The sequence below is a fragment of the Leptosomus discolor genome, chromosome 9 (assembly GCF_034619465.1).
Source record: "Leptosomus discolor isolate bLepDis1 chromosome 9, bLepDis1.hap2, whole genome shotgun sequence".
Taxonomy (NCBI): domain Eukaryota; kingdom Metazoa; phylum Chordata; class Aves; order Leptosomiformes; family Leptosomidae; genus Leptosomus; species Leptosomus discolor.
Window position 1 is genome coordinate 20,500,112 of NC_141399.1, and position 13,598 is coordinate 20,513,709.

Here is a 13,598-nt window from a genome sequence, read left to right on the forward strand (position 1 = left end):
CCAAGGGAGTAAGCAGGAATGTGCAGACATGGAGAAAGAAACGTCCTGTTGCCGGGAGCTTTTGGGTTAGATTGAGTTAAGCACGTTAATGAAGCATTGCCCCTCCTTCTGAATCTCTTGAGCTGTATCTCTTCTGTGATAGAATCGGAGGGGAGGGAGAAGAGCCTAGCTTCCTCCAGAACTTCCCCCAGCCTGGCAGTGTTGTGTGGCTGCAGAGACATCCCGTGGCCAGATGAGGCACAGCCTGAGCAGCGTCCCTTGTTCAGGCCTCCAAGATCCGTCCGTTCTTAAATTACTGCCCTTAGCTGTGGCTGTGCTAAGAAACTGGAAATTTGGTGAATTCAGAAACTGTATTCACCATGTGGTTCTTATACCAAAGACTTCGTATAACTCATCGCTGTGAGGAAGTCCTGTAGTGTTTTCCCCAGCAGCCTCGGGAGCAGCTATGATTGAAGCTAGAAAGGGCAAATCATCTGGAGAGAATGTGGATGGCTTTACTTGTCCATCATCCTGTGGATGTGCTGGGCACTCTGCAAACATTAAAAGAGCGTCTGTCTTCTCCAAAGCACTTCTAATCTCATTTGGATTTAGCAATCTCTCTTGCCTACCTCTAGAGATCAGGGACCTGTTGTGCTGTGAAAGTATCAGGAAATTGTTGTTGTCCTGAAGGGCTTATAGTAATAAAGGAGAGGATCTGAGTGGAATCTGTTCAGTTACCGCATATGTACAGCGACAGAATGACTGTCTTATTCTGAGTTTTTCATGTTGTAGTGTGAAGAGAAGCGAGTCAGTAAAGGAGGAAACAGTGCTGGAGTAGGAGGTGAATAGGAATTAGTTAGTTGTTTGGTTGTTAAAAAATCAGAGGCACAAGGAGTGGAGTTCAGATTCTTGAAATGTTTGATCTGCCTGTGTCAGTCACCATTACTGATAGGCAGGTGTGGGCTCGGTTTTAATTGTGCTGTAGCTCACGGTTTGTGCTCCATTATCACGTTGCCTTACTGATAAAATTAACTAAAGGAAGGAAATAAAGATGGGAGGCTCAAAAGACTCGTATCTCTTCCTTTCCCTGTCTCCTGTCAACCCTATTGGAGAAACTCTAGAGGTGTGGTGAGGAGCATGCTGGAACAAGTGGGCTGTAAACAGAGAACAGAAGAGGGACAGTTATGGATATAAATAAACACCAAAAGATTTTCTGAGCCAACAGGGAGTGAATGCAAGAAGTCCTCCATTCACGGGAATCTCCTTTGCTTTTTCAGATCATTGCAAGGAAGCAGGCTGCCAGTTTTCCCCCCCTGTGGCTGCCTGACCACTGCTGAGGTATCCCTCCCAGCCCATGTGGCTCTTCCCAGGCTCCAAGAGTGCAACTGGTGCCCAACGCAATGTGTGTTTGTCAAACCATGGAAGTGGGCAAGTATGGCAAGAATGCCACTCAATCCGGAGACAGGGGGGTCCTGCTGGAGCCTTTCATTCACCAGGTGGGTGGCCACAGCAGCATGATGCGCTATGACGACCACACTGTCTGCAAGCCCCTCATTACCAGAGAACAGCGCTTCTATGAATCTCTGCCCCCAGAAATGAAGGAGTTCACACCTGAGTACAAAGGTGAGGCCTGCTCTCATTCCAGAGTGCAGTTATGTGGTTCGAGAACCTGCCCTCTCATTTTCCTGCTGCTGTTGATGTCTGTCTGTCTTCTGGTGTCATCTTATTTGGTGTCATCTTGTTTGTTGTTTTTAATTCTTTCTCTCTTGCAGGCTAGCAACTTCATAGGAGCACTTGGAAAGGAGGAAGTCTTTATTGTAGGCATGCAGAGTTTAGTGTGTGCCGCTTTCTAGGCAGAGAATATGCAGGGTGGCAGTTGTACTCTGAAGCTTAAGGTTATGGATGTGTAACTGAAGTAATTGTGCTACCAAGTTATTGTCAGTTACAGCCTCGACCTTGAGCAAATGAAGTTAGATCGTTTACTGAGCTTTTAACACATTCCAGTCCCGTAATTTATTGCTTCCTCGTCCCATCTCTTTTATGGACCCATATCAGAAAGCTGCTGAAGCAGGAAGTGTTTCTTTACCAGAGCTGAGGTGAAGCCTTGTCCCCAGCCACTTTGAAGGAATGGAGTGTTCCAGTGTCTGTATCATTGTAGAAGGTTGGCAGCTCATCTGTATCCTTCAGAAGCTCCATACACTGTTTGCTGTGTGTTTGTATGCAGGATGGGGACACTGGCAGGTAGCCTTCTGGGGGGACTTGGTGTTCCTGTTGCCTCCACTTCTTTGTCACTGTGTGGCTTTGGGAGGACGGTGCTTCACAGACAGCTGGGTTCACCATCTGTTCAGGGTCTTGCCATTTGATCTGGCTGCAGCCTGAAGGTCTCAAAGCAGTGTCAGTTTACCTACCTGTGTCTGTATGCAGGTCATGAAGGTAGTCTGCCACAGACGGGTCCTCTTGTACACTCGAGCTGCTCTGGGGCCCGATGGTGCTGTAGTGACCCATCAGAAATCCCAGCTGAGCCTGTGTGCTAGTAGAATTGATATGTTGGGCTTTCCGTGGGAGATGTGTTTAAAACTGATGAAGCTGATAGTCCAGATGGAGACCTATCTTCTCAATGCCAGATACTTCCTGGGAGCCTGAAGGCATTAGGACACACACCTCCACCCCAGTGTAGGGTTTCATCTGAGAGTCCCATGCAGTTTCCTGATAGTCCCAGAAATTGTTCCTGCTGATCTAGGGGAAAAAAATATTGGGTACGATGTTTGCTGTGTGAGCACTCAGATGTTACTGTAAGATTGCCCTTATACAGGGATATTTTGAGGAGCACATTCAGGCAGTGAGAGCACTTGGAGTGGCATTTATGTAGTGACATGCTGGAGTCCTGGACTGCTCTGAAGTTCTATTGAGCTGTCTGAACCTTATCAGCATTGTCATGTGCAGATAAGGAAGAAGGAAGGACAGTAATGTGATGGCCTGCATCAACTAAGCAGTGCAAGGTTTCCTCATGTTTGTGATGAATCTTTTGATTCGGCGCGTCTGGCATCTGATACTCCTGACAGCTGTTCAGTACTGGTGACAAGCTAATGAAAGATTTTTGTCATTGCAAGTTAGGAGATGGGCCGATAGCTTCATTTTCAGGGCTGGAGGAGTCTCAAAGATGGAGATATCAGCCCTAGCTAGACGTGTCAGCTGTCCTGCTCTGTGGCTGGCCAGCTAGATCTATTCAGAACCTGTCCTGTGAAGCATCAATACCTTCCCTTGGACTGTGGTGCTTTCCAGGAGCCTTCAGAAGGTAGAACTGGACAGGACCCAAAAGGTCTTGCTTGCCTGCACCTGGCTGAGGTAGTTTTACTTCCAGGGTCCACTGTTTTCATTGCTAGGAAGCCCTGGGACCTTGCAGGTCCCTTTTCTGTGAGACTGGCTGACTTGTGATGAGTGGCAGGTGTCACCTCAGCTTCAGAGCTCTGCACTTCATAGCTCAGATGCTGGAGAGCCTCATTTTTCACAGAGAAAGCACACTCCTGCTTGCCCAGCGATGGGCTTGTCAACAGCAGGAATGCTTCTGCAGGACACGGATACTTACCCAAATGAACTAGATACATATTTCGTACGCTTTGTCCACCTCAACACGTTGCTACAATGTATGTGACTTTCTCCTCTTGGAGCAAGACTGAATGGAAGGAAATAATCACACCCTTCAGCCTGCCAGCTGTGCTTTTGTCCTTAATTTCCTGTGGGTGGCAGAGCTTCCCCTGCTGCTGGTGACCATTCACTCAGGTGGCGATACAGCACTGTTTGGGGGGGGATTTCTCCTCAAGAACTGTTTGGGTTCTTGTAGTCTTAAACCTCCTTTCATTGCTCTGGATTTGCTTTGCTTCTCTGTGAGCTACATTTTTCTCTCTCCTGTTGCACATGTGGGTGCTAGTGGTTGTGTATCCCCTCCCCTGGGAAACAGAACTGACGGATCACTTCTCCTTGGCAGGTGTGGTATCTGTCTGTTTTGAGGGAGACAGTGACGGCTACATTAACCTGGTGGCCTATCCCTACGTGGAGAATGAGGCTCTGGAGCAGGATGATATGCCAGAGAGGGACCAGCCACGACGCAAGCACTCGCGTCGGAGCCTTCACAGATCAAGCAGCAGCACTGAGCACAAGGAGGAAAAGCCAAGCCTGGCCAGTGACAGCACTGAAAGGTAAAAATTTGAGGGCCAGTGGCAATGTGGTGAGTGGGAAATCTCTCTTCCCAATCCAGCTCTGGTGCTACTTTTGTTGAGGGCATCTTACACTTCCATATGGTGGCCAGGCTGTCTTGCAATTGCTAATGTGGCACACTGTGGCACTGCTAATAATGACTGTTGTCAGGAGTTTTGCTGGGCTCAGGATGAACCCATCCGTGTGAAAAGCTTGTGACACAGGATAACTCTTGGCAGTTTATTGGATGTGGAACTAAAGCATGTGGAGCAGGTTCAAACACTCTGGTTATTAACCCAGAGGTTTCTTATGAGGGTACTTTGAATACAGGTCTCTGCCTCCTCACACCAGCCAGTGCTCCCTGAGGAGCAAATGTTCCTGCTTACTCTGTTAATTACAATACAACCTAGCAGAGATGTTAGATAGGCCAGATCCTTGAGCATGGCTCCACAGCCCAGGGTATTAGTGAGGATTTGCTGTTAAGGAGGTTTGTGTTGTGTGAAGTGTGCAGCCAGAGAAGGAACAGGATGTAGTTTTGTGCAAGGGGAGGCTGTGACAGTCTTAAGTATCTGGAGAGTGCGTGGATTCTAACAGGCCAGTTTGTTCTGTCTTTATACCAGCAGCATCCAGGAAATGAAGAGTCCCAGGGTGGACTTGCACATCCATTCAGATGTTCCGTTTCAGATGTTGGATGGCAACAGCGGTCTGAGCTCTGAAAAGATCAGCTATAACCCCTGGAGCCTGCGCTGTCATAAGCAGCAGCTGAGCCGCATGCGGTCAGAGTCCAAGGACCGAAAACTCTACAGTATCCTTTGGGAAGCGGAACTGAGTGCGTCAGGCTGCTGCTCCTGCCCTGGCCTTCCTTGTCTGTGCCTGAGGCAGCTAGGCCTGCATTTCCTTTGGCTTTCCTGTCCTTCACACAGCTGAAGTTGTGTTACATGTTTCTTTTTACTATTCCTTCCTGCTTCCTGCACATTAATGATGCTAATGTCTGACGTTGATGCTCAGAGAAGCCATGTTTCTGACTAGACCCCATGTTTTCTTTCTTCTCTGGTCCTTCTCCTTGTTGGCTTGTGTTTTGAGCTGTCGTTTTTCATGTCGGACTTTGCCCAGCAGCAGGTGCAGATCTACCCTGTGCAGTAATCCCTCGGGAGGGAGCTGTGTTTGTCCCTGTCACCTTTCTAGTCTCTTCCAGTTCCACCGTATCCTTCTGGAGATAGTGACCAGAACTGCACGCAAATACGGAAGATGCAGGTGAACCAGAGATTTCCACTGATGTTTAATGTTCTTGTCTCTCCTCTCCCTCATAATTCCTAACACACTCTCTTGTTCTAAGTGCTGTTTTGTTACCCCAAGATCCTGTTCCTGACTGGTAATAGTTGTCTCAAAACAGATTGCTTTATGCATTAAGAATCTTTTTCTCCTTATGTTCATCATTTTGCCTGTAAACTTGAGTGAGTTTTGCCTGCCTGTTTAATGGACAAGTCAGTCTTGTAAGATCCCTGTGGACTTTTTCACAGCTGTTCCTCATTTTTGCAACTTTGAGTAGCTTAGTACTTTGAGCAAATTTGTCATCTCACTGTTCACTCACTTTTCTGGATCACTTGACAAACAGTGTGGATCTCCACACAAAGACCCTGCGAGCAACTTTGGCTGTAAGACCAGTCAGGCCAGTTTGTAGTTCCCCAGATCTCCAAATCAGCATTGCGGTAGCCCCGCTTCATCTCCTGGTATTATGGCAGTGTTAAGTGAGTTACACATCTCTTACTTTCTGTTCGACATGTGATCTCTTCTCTTGGCATTTCAGTTTGAGAATTCTCTGAGCTTGGAAAGAGAGTTCTGGCTTGGGAATCCCCTAAGCTGTTCCCCAGTAAACAAAGCAGCAAAATATTAGTCTTATTTCTCTTTTTAGGGTGTCGTCTTCACCCACCCCCTCCCCTGTAGCTCCTTTTATGCTTTGTCTTTAAACTCTTCAGGCAGTTTGACTGGCTTCTCCATATGATTGAAGATGGATTTGTTATTTTCTGTGCCTTCACAGATGACTCCTAGTGCTTTTGTCTTGAACTTGCCAGCTTGTGGGTGGTTCTTGTTTCACCTGCTGGAACTTGATTCTGTTTTCCTCACATAGAAACAAACATACTTTTAATAACTGTATTCTTCAGCATTTCAACTGTGTGGGCTTCCTTTTCCTGTTCTCAAACGTGCTTTGAACCTTTGGCTTTTATTTTTAAGTAGTCTTGTGGAGAAGTAATTCTCTTTGGCTGTCCTATTCTTTTTAATCACACTTCCGTATTTTTATGAAGTTCCTCTTTCAAAATGAAACATAGTTGATGATAGAGTTTTCTAGATGTTAAACTTCCTTGCAGGTTTAATCTAGTTGTGCTCTGGTTGCCGTTTCAGTGTAACATGTTGACTTGTGCCCTGCAAGGCTGCTTAGGGCAAACCTCAGGGTTGTTTTTAACCCTTGGGGACAAGCTGCTGTGCCGATTGCCTCAGGTTTTTTCCTAGCGCTGTGCCCTCATGGAGTTTTGCCCATTGTGTGTGCTGGTAGTTGAAGGCTCCTGTGACTTCTGTTTCCTGCCTTTGTAGCCTCCCCGCTTTCCCCCTGTGTGTCACGCAGTGTTGCAGTTCTGGGCAGGCCGGTAGCAACAGTACTGTGCTGTTACTTGAGCCTTGAGTTTTTGGTCCGTGGGGTTTGTATTGTTTATCCATATGCTGATTTGATTAGACTTCAAGCTCTCCCCAAATGTATCAGCAGTTCTTAGAGGCAATACCATGTCTTTTCTGACACTAGCATTTTGCTCTTTAGTTCTCCCTGCTGAGTTTCCAGTTTGCCTGCATGTGAGCTCCTTGCTTACTGTTGGCTGTTCCACTTCCCAGGCTGATTTCTTCTACCAGCTGTCAAAGCTGAGGTGCTGCTGTTTGGGTTTTGTCCTTTTCTTCATCTTCCCAAGTGGTTCATTCTGCCTGTCCTTTGGTTCCTGTTTGCCCAACCCTATCTCATGCTGGCCTAAGTCCCCGTCTGTGGTGGCCCTGGGGAGTGGTGTCTGACAGACGAGCTCACCTTGACAAGACTCCCAGAGTTCCTTTTGCTGGAGAACGTGGTGCATCACTTCAAGCTTCCCTGTGTACTTGATCTGAAGATGGGGACCAGACAGCACGGAGATGATGCGTCTGAGGAGAAGGCTGCTCGGCAGATGAAGAAGTGCGAACAGAGCACTTCTGCCACCTTGGGTGTGCGCGTGTGTGGGATGCAGGTAGGGATCCACAAGGCTGCAGGTGCTGCTTCTTCCTTTTCTCAGCCCCATTAGACCTCCCAGGTAGTGTTTTCTGCTGAGCGCTGAGTTAGTGTCTCCCACTTCAAGTAGGTGCACCGGTGTTCATGTACATGCCTTTTGTCTTCATTTCTAAGCTAGAACAAAGGAACCTGCTTCTCCCGAGATAGTCACAATTAGGGGATTTTCTAATAAAATTATTTTTGTGGCTTAGTGTTTAGCTAGAATCATGGTGCTTGGGGAGGGAGGTGTCCCTCCATCCCGGCATCAGCTGACATGTGCTTTTGTACTGTATTGAGAGTTAAAAAGGTGTGCTCTGGTGGCTAGGCCCTGCACATGAGGATTTGCTGCTGGTGCTGTTGTGCAATAGCTGCTCCTTTCCCTGCCCACAGAAGGATCTTGTAATCCACATCTCTGCCCACAGGCTCTGAAGCAACCAGGGCCCCTCATTAGTCACATGCTGCATAATAATGGCAATATGTGCCGGCAGGGGGTTGTCTGAGTCGCTGTAAGACTTCGCTTTTTAAGTCTCAGGGTCTGTTATGCCATGCCTTTTGGGGATGCTTGGACTGATGAGCTGCCTTTTGGGTGTCCTGGGACAGAGCCAGTGCTTGGGCACCCTGACTGTGCCCATGGGATGCACCCATGACCTGCTTTGGGTTCAGGGAACAGGCAGAGCTGTCTCCTGGTCCTTCTTGGGTGTGGTGGGGATGGAACAAGTTCCCTCTGCCCTGTCAGCGCAGGACAGCTCAGGGCTCTCTGTGTGTGGCCTTAACCTGTTGCTCCCACTCAGTGTGTGTTTCCTTTGGTGTTCCAGGTCTATCAGCTGGACACAGGCCATTACTTATGCAGGAATAAGTACTATGGACGAGGTCTTTCCATTGAGGGCTTCCGCAATGCTCTCTACCAGTATCTCCACAATGGCATTGAGCTGCGCAAGGACCTCTTTGAGCCTGTCCTCGCCAAACTGCGAAGCCTGAAGGCGGTTTTGGAGAGACAGGCCTCCTACCGCTTCTACTCCAGCTCGCTTCTCATCATTTACGATGGGAAGGACAGCAGGGCAGGGATGTTTGTGGAGCACCGGCCGGAGATGCGCCTGAAGCGGGTGGACAGCTCTCTCCCGGAGAGCCTTCAGGATGGCAGCAGCACAGAGCCTGGCTCCTCGGCCCAGCCCAAGGTGGACGTGCGTATGATTGACTTTGCACACAGCACGTTCAAAGGCTTTCGCGATGACCCCACTGTGCATGACGGACCTGACATGGGTTATGTATTCGGGCTGGAAAGCCTCATCAACATCATGGAACAGATGCGTGAGGAAAACCAGTAGCCCTGGGCTACAGCCTCTTATTCTTGTCCTGGTGGCAGGAGCAGACAAGACCACCTACTACCACAGGAAAAAAACAAGACAACTTCGGTTTTAAACAATTGTATCACTCCATTGTTTTTAAATGTACTTGGATAGAAGAGCTATGGGGAGGTAGGATGGAAGAGCTCCTCCTGCCAACCAGATGGTTCTGACCACACTAGCTCTGCATTCTGGAGGAGGCTCCGTAGATGCCTGCTGGGTGTTGGGTGTCCCCGTTCTTCACTCATCGCATATGCATTCTGGAGGGAGGACCTGGACATAGGGAAGAGAAAGCAGGAGAGCCCAGGCTCTTTGGGGTGGGGGGGCTGGAGCTGTGGCGTGAGGAGCCTCCTGCCTTAGGAGCCCCCAGGAGAACCCTCCCTTTGAAATTGTCCCGAGTTACTTGGAGAGGGCACTCGACTGATGGGCGGCAGCGCCTGGTGGGCTGATGGTGAGCAGCACAGGTGCTGGTCCCCGCGTTGCGTGTCCCTAGCTCTGCCCCGGGTTTTGCTGATGGGGCTTTGCTTTTGATGCTGCCTTTTTCTGCTGTTTGGGCACTGTGAATAACCAACCCACCCACGGAAATAAAATGACCAAATGCAGCCCCTGACAGAGCTGCGGTGGGAAGGGGATGCTGCACATCTGGAGTTGTGCTTGAGCCCGGGGCCTGCCTGCTCCCTGAGGGGGTGGTACGGGCAGGCCTGCTTACAGGCAGGCATGGGGATTGGTGAGACTTAACTCTGCCCTGGACCACTGACCAAGCACGAACTCGGCTCGTGGGCTAGCAATAGTATCTGTAGCAGCTAACGTGACCCCAGCTGGGCAGTGGGGTGTTTTGGACCATTTCAACCCTTCCTGTCGTATAACGTTGGTCCCACAGGTTGTGCGCAAGTATGTCCCTCCAGGGCAAGGCTGCCCTCTTCCCCCTGCTCTTCTGGCAGCCCCCCCTTCTCCTCCCTGAGGGTCTCCAGGGGGACCTGGCCAAGAAGTGAGTGCTGTTGCCTGACTGTTCAGTTTTGCTTCACAGAGTCGGTCCTCCACAACTGACCAGTTTGCAGATAAAACAGCCACCTGGGATGTGCTCTGCTGCCTGGGTTTCCTCCCAGAACCTGTGCTTTACCCATGGCTTCCCTTGATGAGGGCATTAACATTTGATACTTGGGCCTGGTGGTACCGAACTGTACCCTGCTCTGTGTCACTCCCCTGTATTTCTGTGCTGGGACCCCCAGCTGCTCGCTCCCCGCTGTCACTGACTTGTCCCTTGGCGTTACCATTATTAACCTGGCTGCCTGAGAAACTGCTTGGGTACCTGTGAGGCCAGGGGTGGGGTTTTTTTGGTTTGTTCTGTTGGGGTTTTTTTAACTTCAGGAAAGCTTGTTTGGGCAATACTCACATGTAGCATGTGCCGACTCTGTGTGTGCATGGTCTGCTTGGAAAGTGTTAGTGCTCAGCTGGTGGCTGGCCGTAGCTGCCACAGCGGGTGCTGGTCTGTGGTGCTGGGTGCAGAAGGGGGCAGGGGTCGTGTCAGCTTTCTCCTAAATCAGACCTTTCTGCCTGTCTCCCAGCTACTCGAAAGCTTGCCTAAGCCACTGCTTCCCCTCCAGCTCTCTGGATGAGGATCTTCATTCATGCCACACCACCCTGTGCTGGGTTAGTCCTTCATTGCTTCTGCGAGTCACTGCACACAGTGCAGGGCTTGGGATTTTCAGGGATGAGGTTTGCAGGTTGAGCAGCTGGAGGAGCAGGCGCCCAGGTACCCACAACAGCCGTGTTACCCACTCCAGCCCGCCTTGTGCATGTCCCTGTCCCTGGCGGGCTGCGCTCCGGCAGGCGCAGGGCCCTTCCTCCTGGAGAGCACCTCGGCACACCCCAGCGCTGATTCCTGCCTTTCCCTTTCCTCACTAGGCTGGGCAGGGGCGAGGGACGGGGCGTGTCGCCTCTGCCCCGTGGGAGCAGCCTCCCCCTCGGGCCATCGCCGTGGGCCTCTACAGCTTGTACATAGCCTTCACCCCCGTTTGTGCTTCACAGAGAACCAAAAACCATTAAAGGATCTGTTTTTGTCCGTGGTGTGCCTTGCCTGCCTTTCCCTGGCGTCTGAGCCTAGGGCACGGGCGGGGGGGGAGGCAGAGACGGGCAGGGGTGGCGGGGGCTGTTCGGGCAGGACCCATATGTGCTGGTGGCTTAAACGTCACTACGCGGTGTAGGTACCGCTCTGCCCCTTCCCTCACCCCGCGGGAGAGCACTGGCCCCGGGCAGGGTGCGGTGGGCTACAGCAACGACCCGACCTTGCAGCTCCCGGGGCGGGAGGCGAGCGGGACACCTCCGTGGGCCGATCGCGCTGAGGCGGTGCGGGCGCTAGGACCCGGGGCGGCTGATCGGACCCGGGGCGGGCGGCGGGGCGTGCCGGGCGGCGGTGACGCGGAAGACGAGCGCGGCGCTGACGTGTCGGCGCGGGCCAGGGCGGCGGGGGGATGCGGGCGCTGATCCTGGTGGGCGGCTTCGGGACGCGGCTGCGGCCGCTGACCCTGAGCCGGCCGAAGCCGCTGGTGGAGTTCTGCAACAAGGCGGTGCTGCTGCACCAGCTGGAGGCCCTCCGGCAGGTGGGGGCGGCGGGGGCAGTGGCGCGGGGGCCGCGGGGACCGCCCCGCCACCCGCTGACCTGCGCTCCCACAGGCGGGCGTAAACCACGTCGTACTAGCGGTGAGCTACATGTCGGAGGCGCTGGGGGCCGCCATGCGGGAGCAGGAGCAGCGGGTAAGGGACCCCTCCGCATCCTCCCCCTGCCCACGCATCCCCCCGCATCCCTCCCGCTCACCCTGTGCCCGCAGCTCGGCATCCGCATCTCCCTGTCCCACGAGAAGGAGCCGCTGGGCACAGGTAGGGTGCGGGCAGCGGGCTGGGGCGGGTGCGAGCGGGACGGAGGAGGCCCGGGGACAGTAGGGTGGGCTGGAGGGAGGGGGCACCGGGGTGGATACGGGCAGGGTTGGGACACTGCGAGGAGGACACCATGGGCAGGGCTGGGAGGACCGGGGACAGCGGGAGGGACATGCCGGGATGGGCCCAGGCAGGATGAGGGGGCCCAGAGATATCAGGACAGGCACAGGAAGGAGCAGAGACAGTGGAGCTGGGTGAGGATCCAGGGGAACTGGGGGCTTGGGAGGGCCAGTGGGGAGCAGGGACGCTGGGATGGGCACAGGTGGGGCCAGGAGGACCCGGACGCTGGGCTCACCCCATCCCCCTGCGGCGTCACTCACGGCCGGGCAGCGGGGCCGCTGGCGCTGGCGCGGGACCTGCTGGCCGAGGGCGGGGAGCCCTTCTTTGTCATCAACAGCGACGTGATCTGCGAGTTCCCCTTCGCGGCGCTGGCGCATTTCCACCGGCAGCACGGCGGAGAGGGCTCGCTGGTGGTGACCCGCGTGGAGGAGCCAGCCAAGTACGGCGTGGTGGTGAGCGAGGCTGACACCGGCCGCATCTGCCGCTTCGTGGAGAAGCCACGCGTCTTTGTGTCCAACAAGATCAATGCTGGGCTCTACATTTTCAGCCCTGGCATCCTGCAACGCATCCAGGTATGGGCCAGGGTGCCGGGCAGGGGGCCAGGCTGGGGGGGACAGGCCCCTTGCTCAGCCCTGTGCCCCTTCCCTGCAGCTGCGCCCCACCTCCATCGAGAAGGAGATCTTCCCAGCCATGGCACAGGAAGGGCAGCTGTACGCCATGGAGCTGCAGGGTAAGGCCCTGCGCATGGTGCAGGCAGCATGGAGGGCTCTTGCCTGTGCTGCCACCTCTGCAGTGGGGGGCTGTCACCGTGGCTCTGTTCCTACAGGCTTCTGGATGGACATCGGGCAGCCGAAAGACTTCCTCACAGGCATGTGCATGTACCTGCAGGCGCTGCGGGCTCAGCACCCTGAGAAGCTGCACTCGGGGCCTGGTGTCGTAGGGAACGTGCTGGTGGTAAGTGCCAGCCCCCAGCACGCCAGCCCTGGGCACACATCACAGGCTCTTCGCGTCCTCCCACCGCTGTCCTCGCTGTCCTCGAGCTGTGCCCTCCTGTCCCCACACTGGCTGAGTGGTGCGGGCTGTGACAAGAGCTCTGGCTGCCCTCCTGGCCCTGGCACAGCCCCTCTTCCTTCCAGGACCCCAGCGCCAAGATTGGGGCAAACTGTGTCATTGGCCCCAACGTGACGATCGGGGCTGGCGTGGTGGTGGAGGACGGGGTGCGCATCAAACGCTGCACCGTGCTGAAGGGGGCCTGCATCCGCTCCCACTCCTGGCTGGACTCCTGCATCGTGGGCTGGAGCTGCTCTGTGGGGCAGTGGGTGAGGACATGGTTGCCCCCCCCGCGGGGGATTTGGGCTCGGCTCTCGCCCTCCCACCTCCTCAGGCTGCAGCCAAAGGGATGGAGGGATGCACAGCTGCCTGCAGGCAGGAGCAGGAGCATGGCACTGAGCCCTGAGCTGGGGCAGGTGTGACAGGGCCTCTCTGGGGCAGGTGCGTATGGAGAATGTGACAGTGCTGGGCGAGGACGTCATTGTCAACGATGAGCTCTACCTCAACGGGGCCAACGTGCTGCCACACAAGTCCATCGCTGAGTCCGTGCCAGAGCCACGCATCATCATGTAGCAGCCCCTGCACTCCTGGCTCTGCTTGGATTAAATATTTGTATTTCCATCTACCGCTGAGCGTCACTTGAGCATGGCCCAAGCACTGGGTCACTCACCAGGGCTGGCCTGGCTTCCCCTCCCCCTGTCTCAGGGCACCACATAAGGAAGAATAATTTAATGCTGCATTTCATGAAGTCAACCCCAAGC

At 53.5% G+C, this 13,598-nt stretch overlaps 2 protein-coding genes across 8 annotated transcripts in view; both read left to right on the plus strand.

The window, feature by feature from the left end:
* The window catches only part of IP6K1 (inositol hexakisphosphate kinase 1), a 39,919-nt gene extending 29,059 nt beyond the window's left edge, over window positions 1–10,860 (plus strand). For 5 of the 6 annotated variants that reach the window (XM_086469850.1, XM_086469851.1, XM_086469852.1 and 2 more), the window contains 5 exons: window positions 1,257–1,602; window positions 3,965–4,175; window positions 4,794–4,978; window positions 7,255–7,430; window positions 8,266–10,860. In XM_086469850.1, coding sequence (XP_086325976.1) covers window positions 1,380–1,602; window positions 3,965–4,175; window positions 4,794–4,978; window positions 7,255–7,430; window positions 8,266–8,775 — 1,305 coding nt within the window. In that variant the 5' untranslated portion in view covers window positions 1,257–1,379 and the 3' untranslated portion in view covers window positions 8,776–10,860. The remainder of the gene's footprint in view (window positions 1–1,256; window positions 1,603–3,964; window positions 4,176–4,793; window positions 4,979–7,254; window positions 7,431–8,265) is intronic. The other variant, XM_086469855.1, reaches the window with a different exon arrangement.
* A 404-nt stretch (window positions 10,861–11,264) lies between these two features.
* On the plus strand, window positions 11,265–13,458 carry GMPPB (GDP-mannose pyrophosphorylase B). Of its 2 annotated transcripts, none has more exons than XM_086470032.1 (8): window positions 11,265–11,393; window positions 11,467–11,547; window positions 11,622–11,670; window positions 12,058–12,359; window positions 12,439–12,517; window positions 12,614–12,741; window positions 12,924–13,117; window positions 13,263–13,458. In XM_086470032.1, the coding sequence occupies exons 1-8, from the start codon at window positions 11,265–11,267 to the stop codon at window positions 13,408–13,410; spliced, it is 1,110 nt and encodes a 369-aa protein (XP_086326158.1). In that variant the 3' UTR covers window positions 13,411–13,458. The 2 variants fall into 2 exon arrangements, with proteins under 2 accessions (XP_086326158.1, XP_086326159.1); XM_086470033.1 differs by having other exon boundaries at window positions 12,924–13,106; window positions 13,279–13,458.
* The last annotated feature ends 140 nt before the right edge of the window (window positions 13,459–13,598 follow it).

Bases quoted from the DNA above. Each gene is read 5' to 3' on its own strand.
- GMPPB (XM_086470032.1), top strand. From the start codon at position 11,265: ATGCGGGCGCTGATCCTGGTGGGCGGCTTCGGGACGCGGCTGCGGCCG. The intron at 12,360-12,438 runs GTATGGGCCAGG...CCTTCCCTGCAG, and splicing joins GCATCCTGCAACGCATCCAG to CTGCGCCCCACCTCCATCGA. The intron at 12,518-12,613 runs GTAAGGCCCTGC...CTGTTCCTACAG, and splicing joins GTACGCCATGGAGCTGCAGG to GCTTCTGGATGGACATCGGG.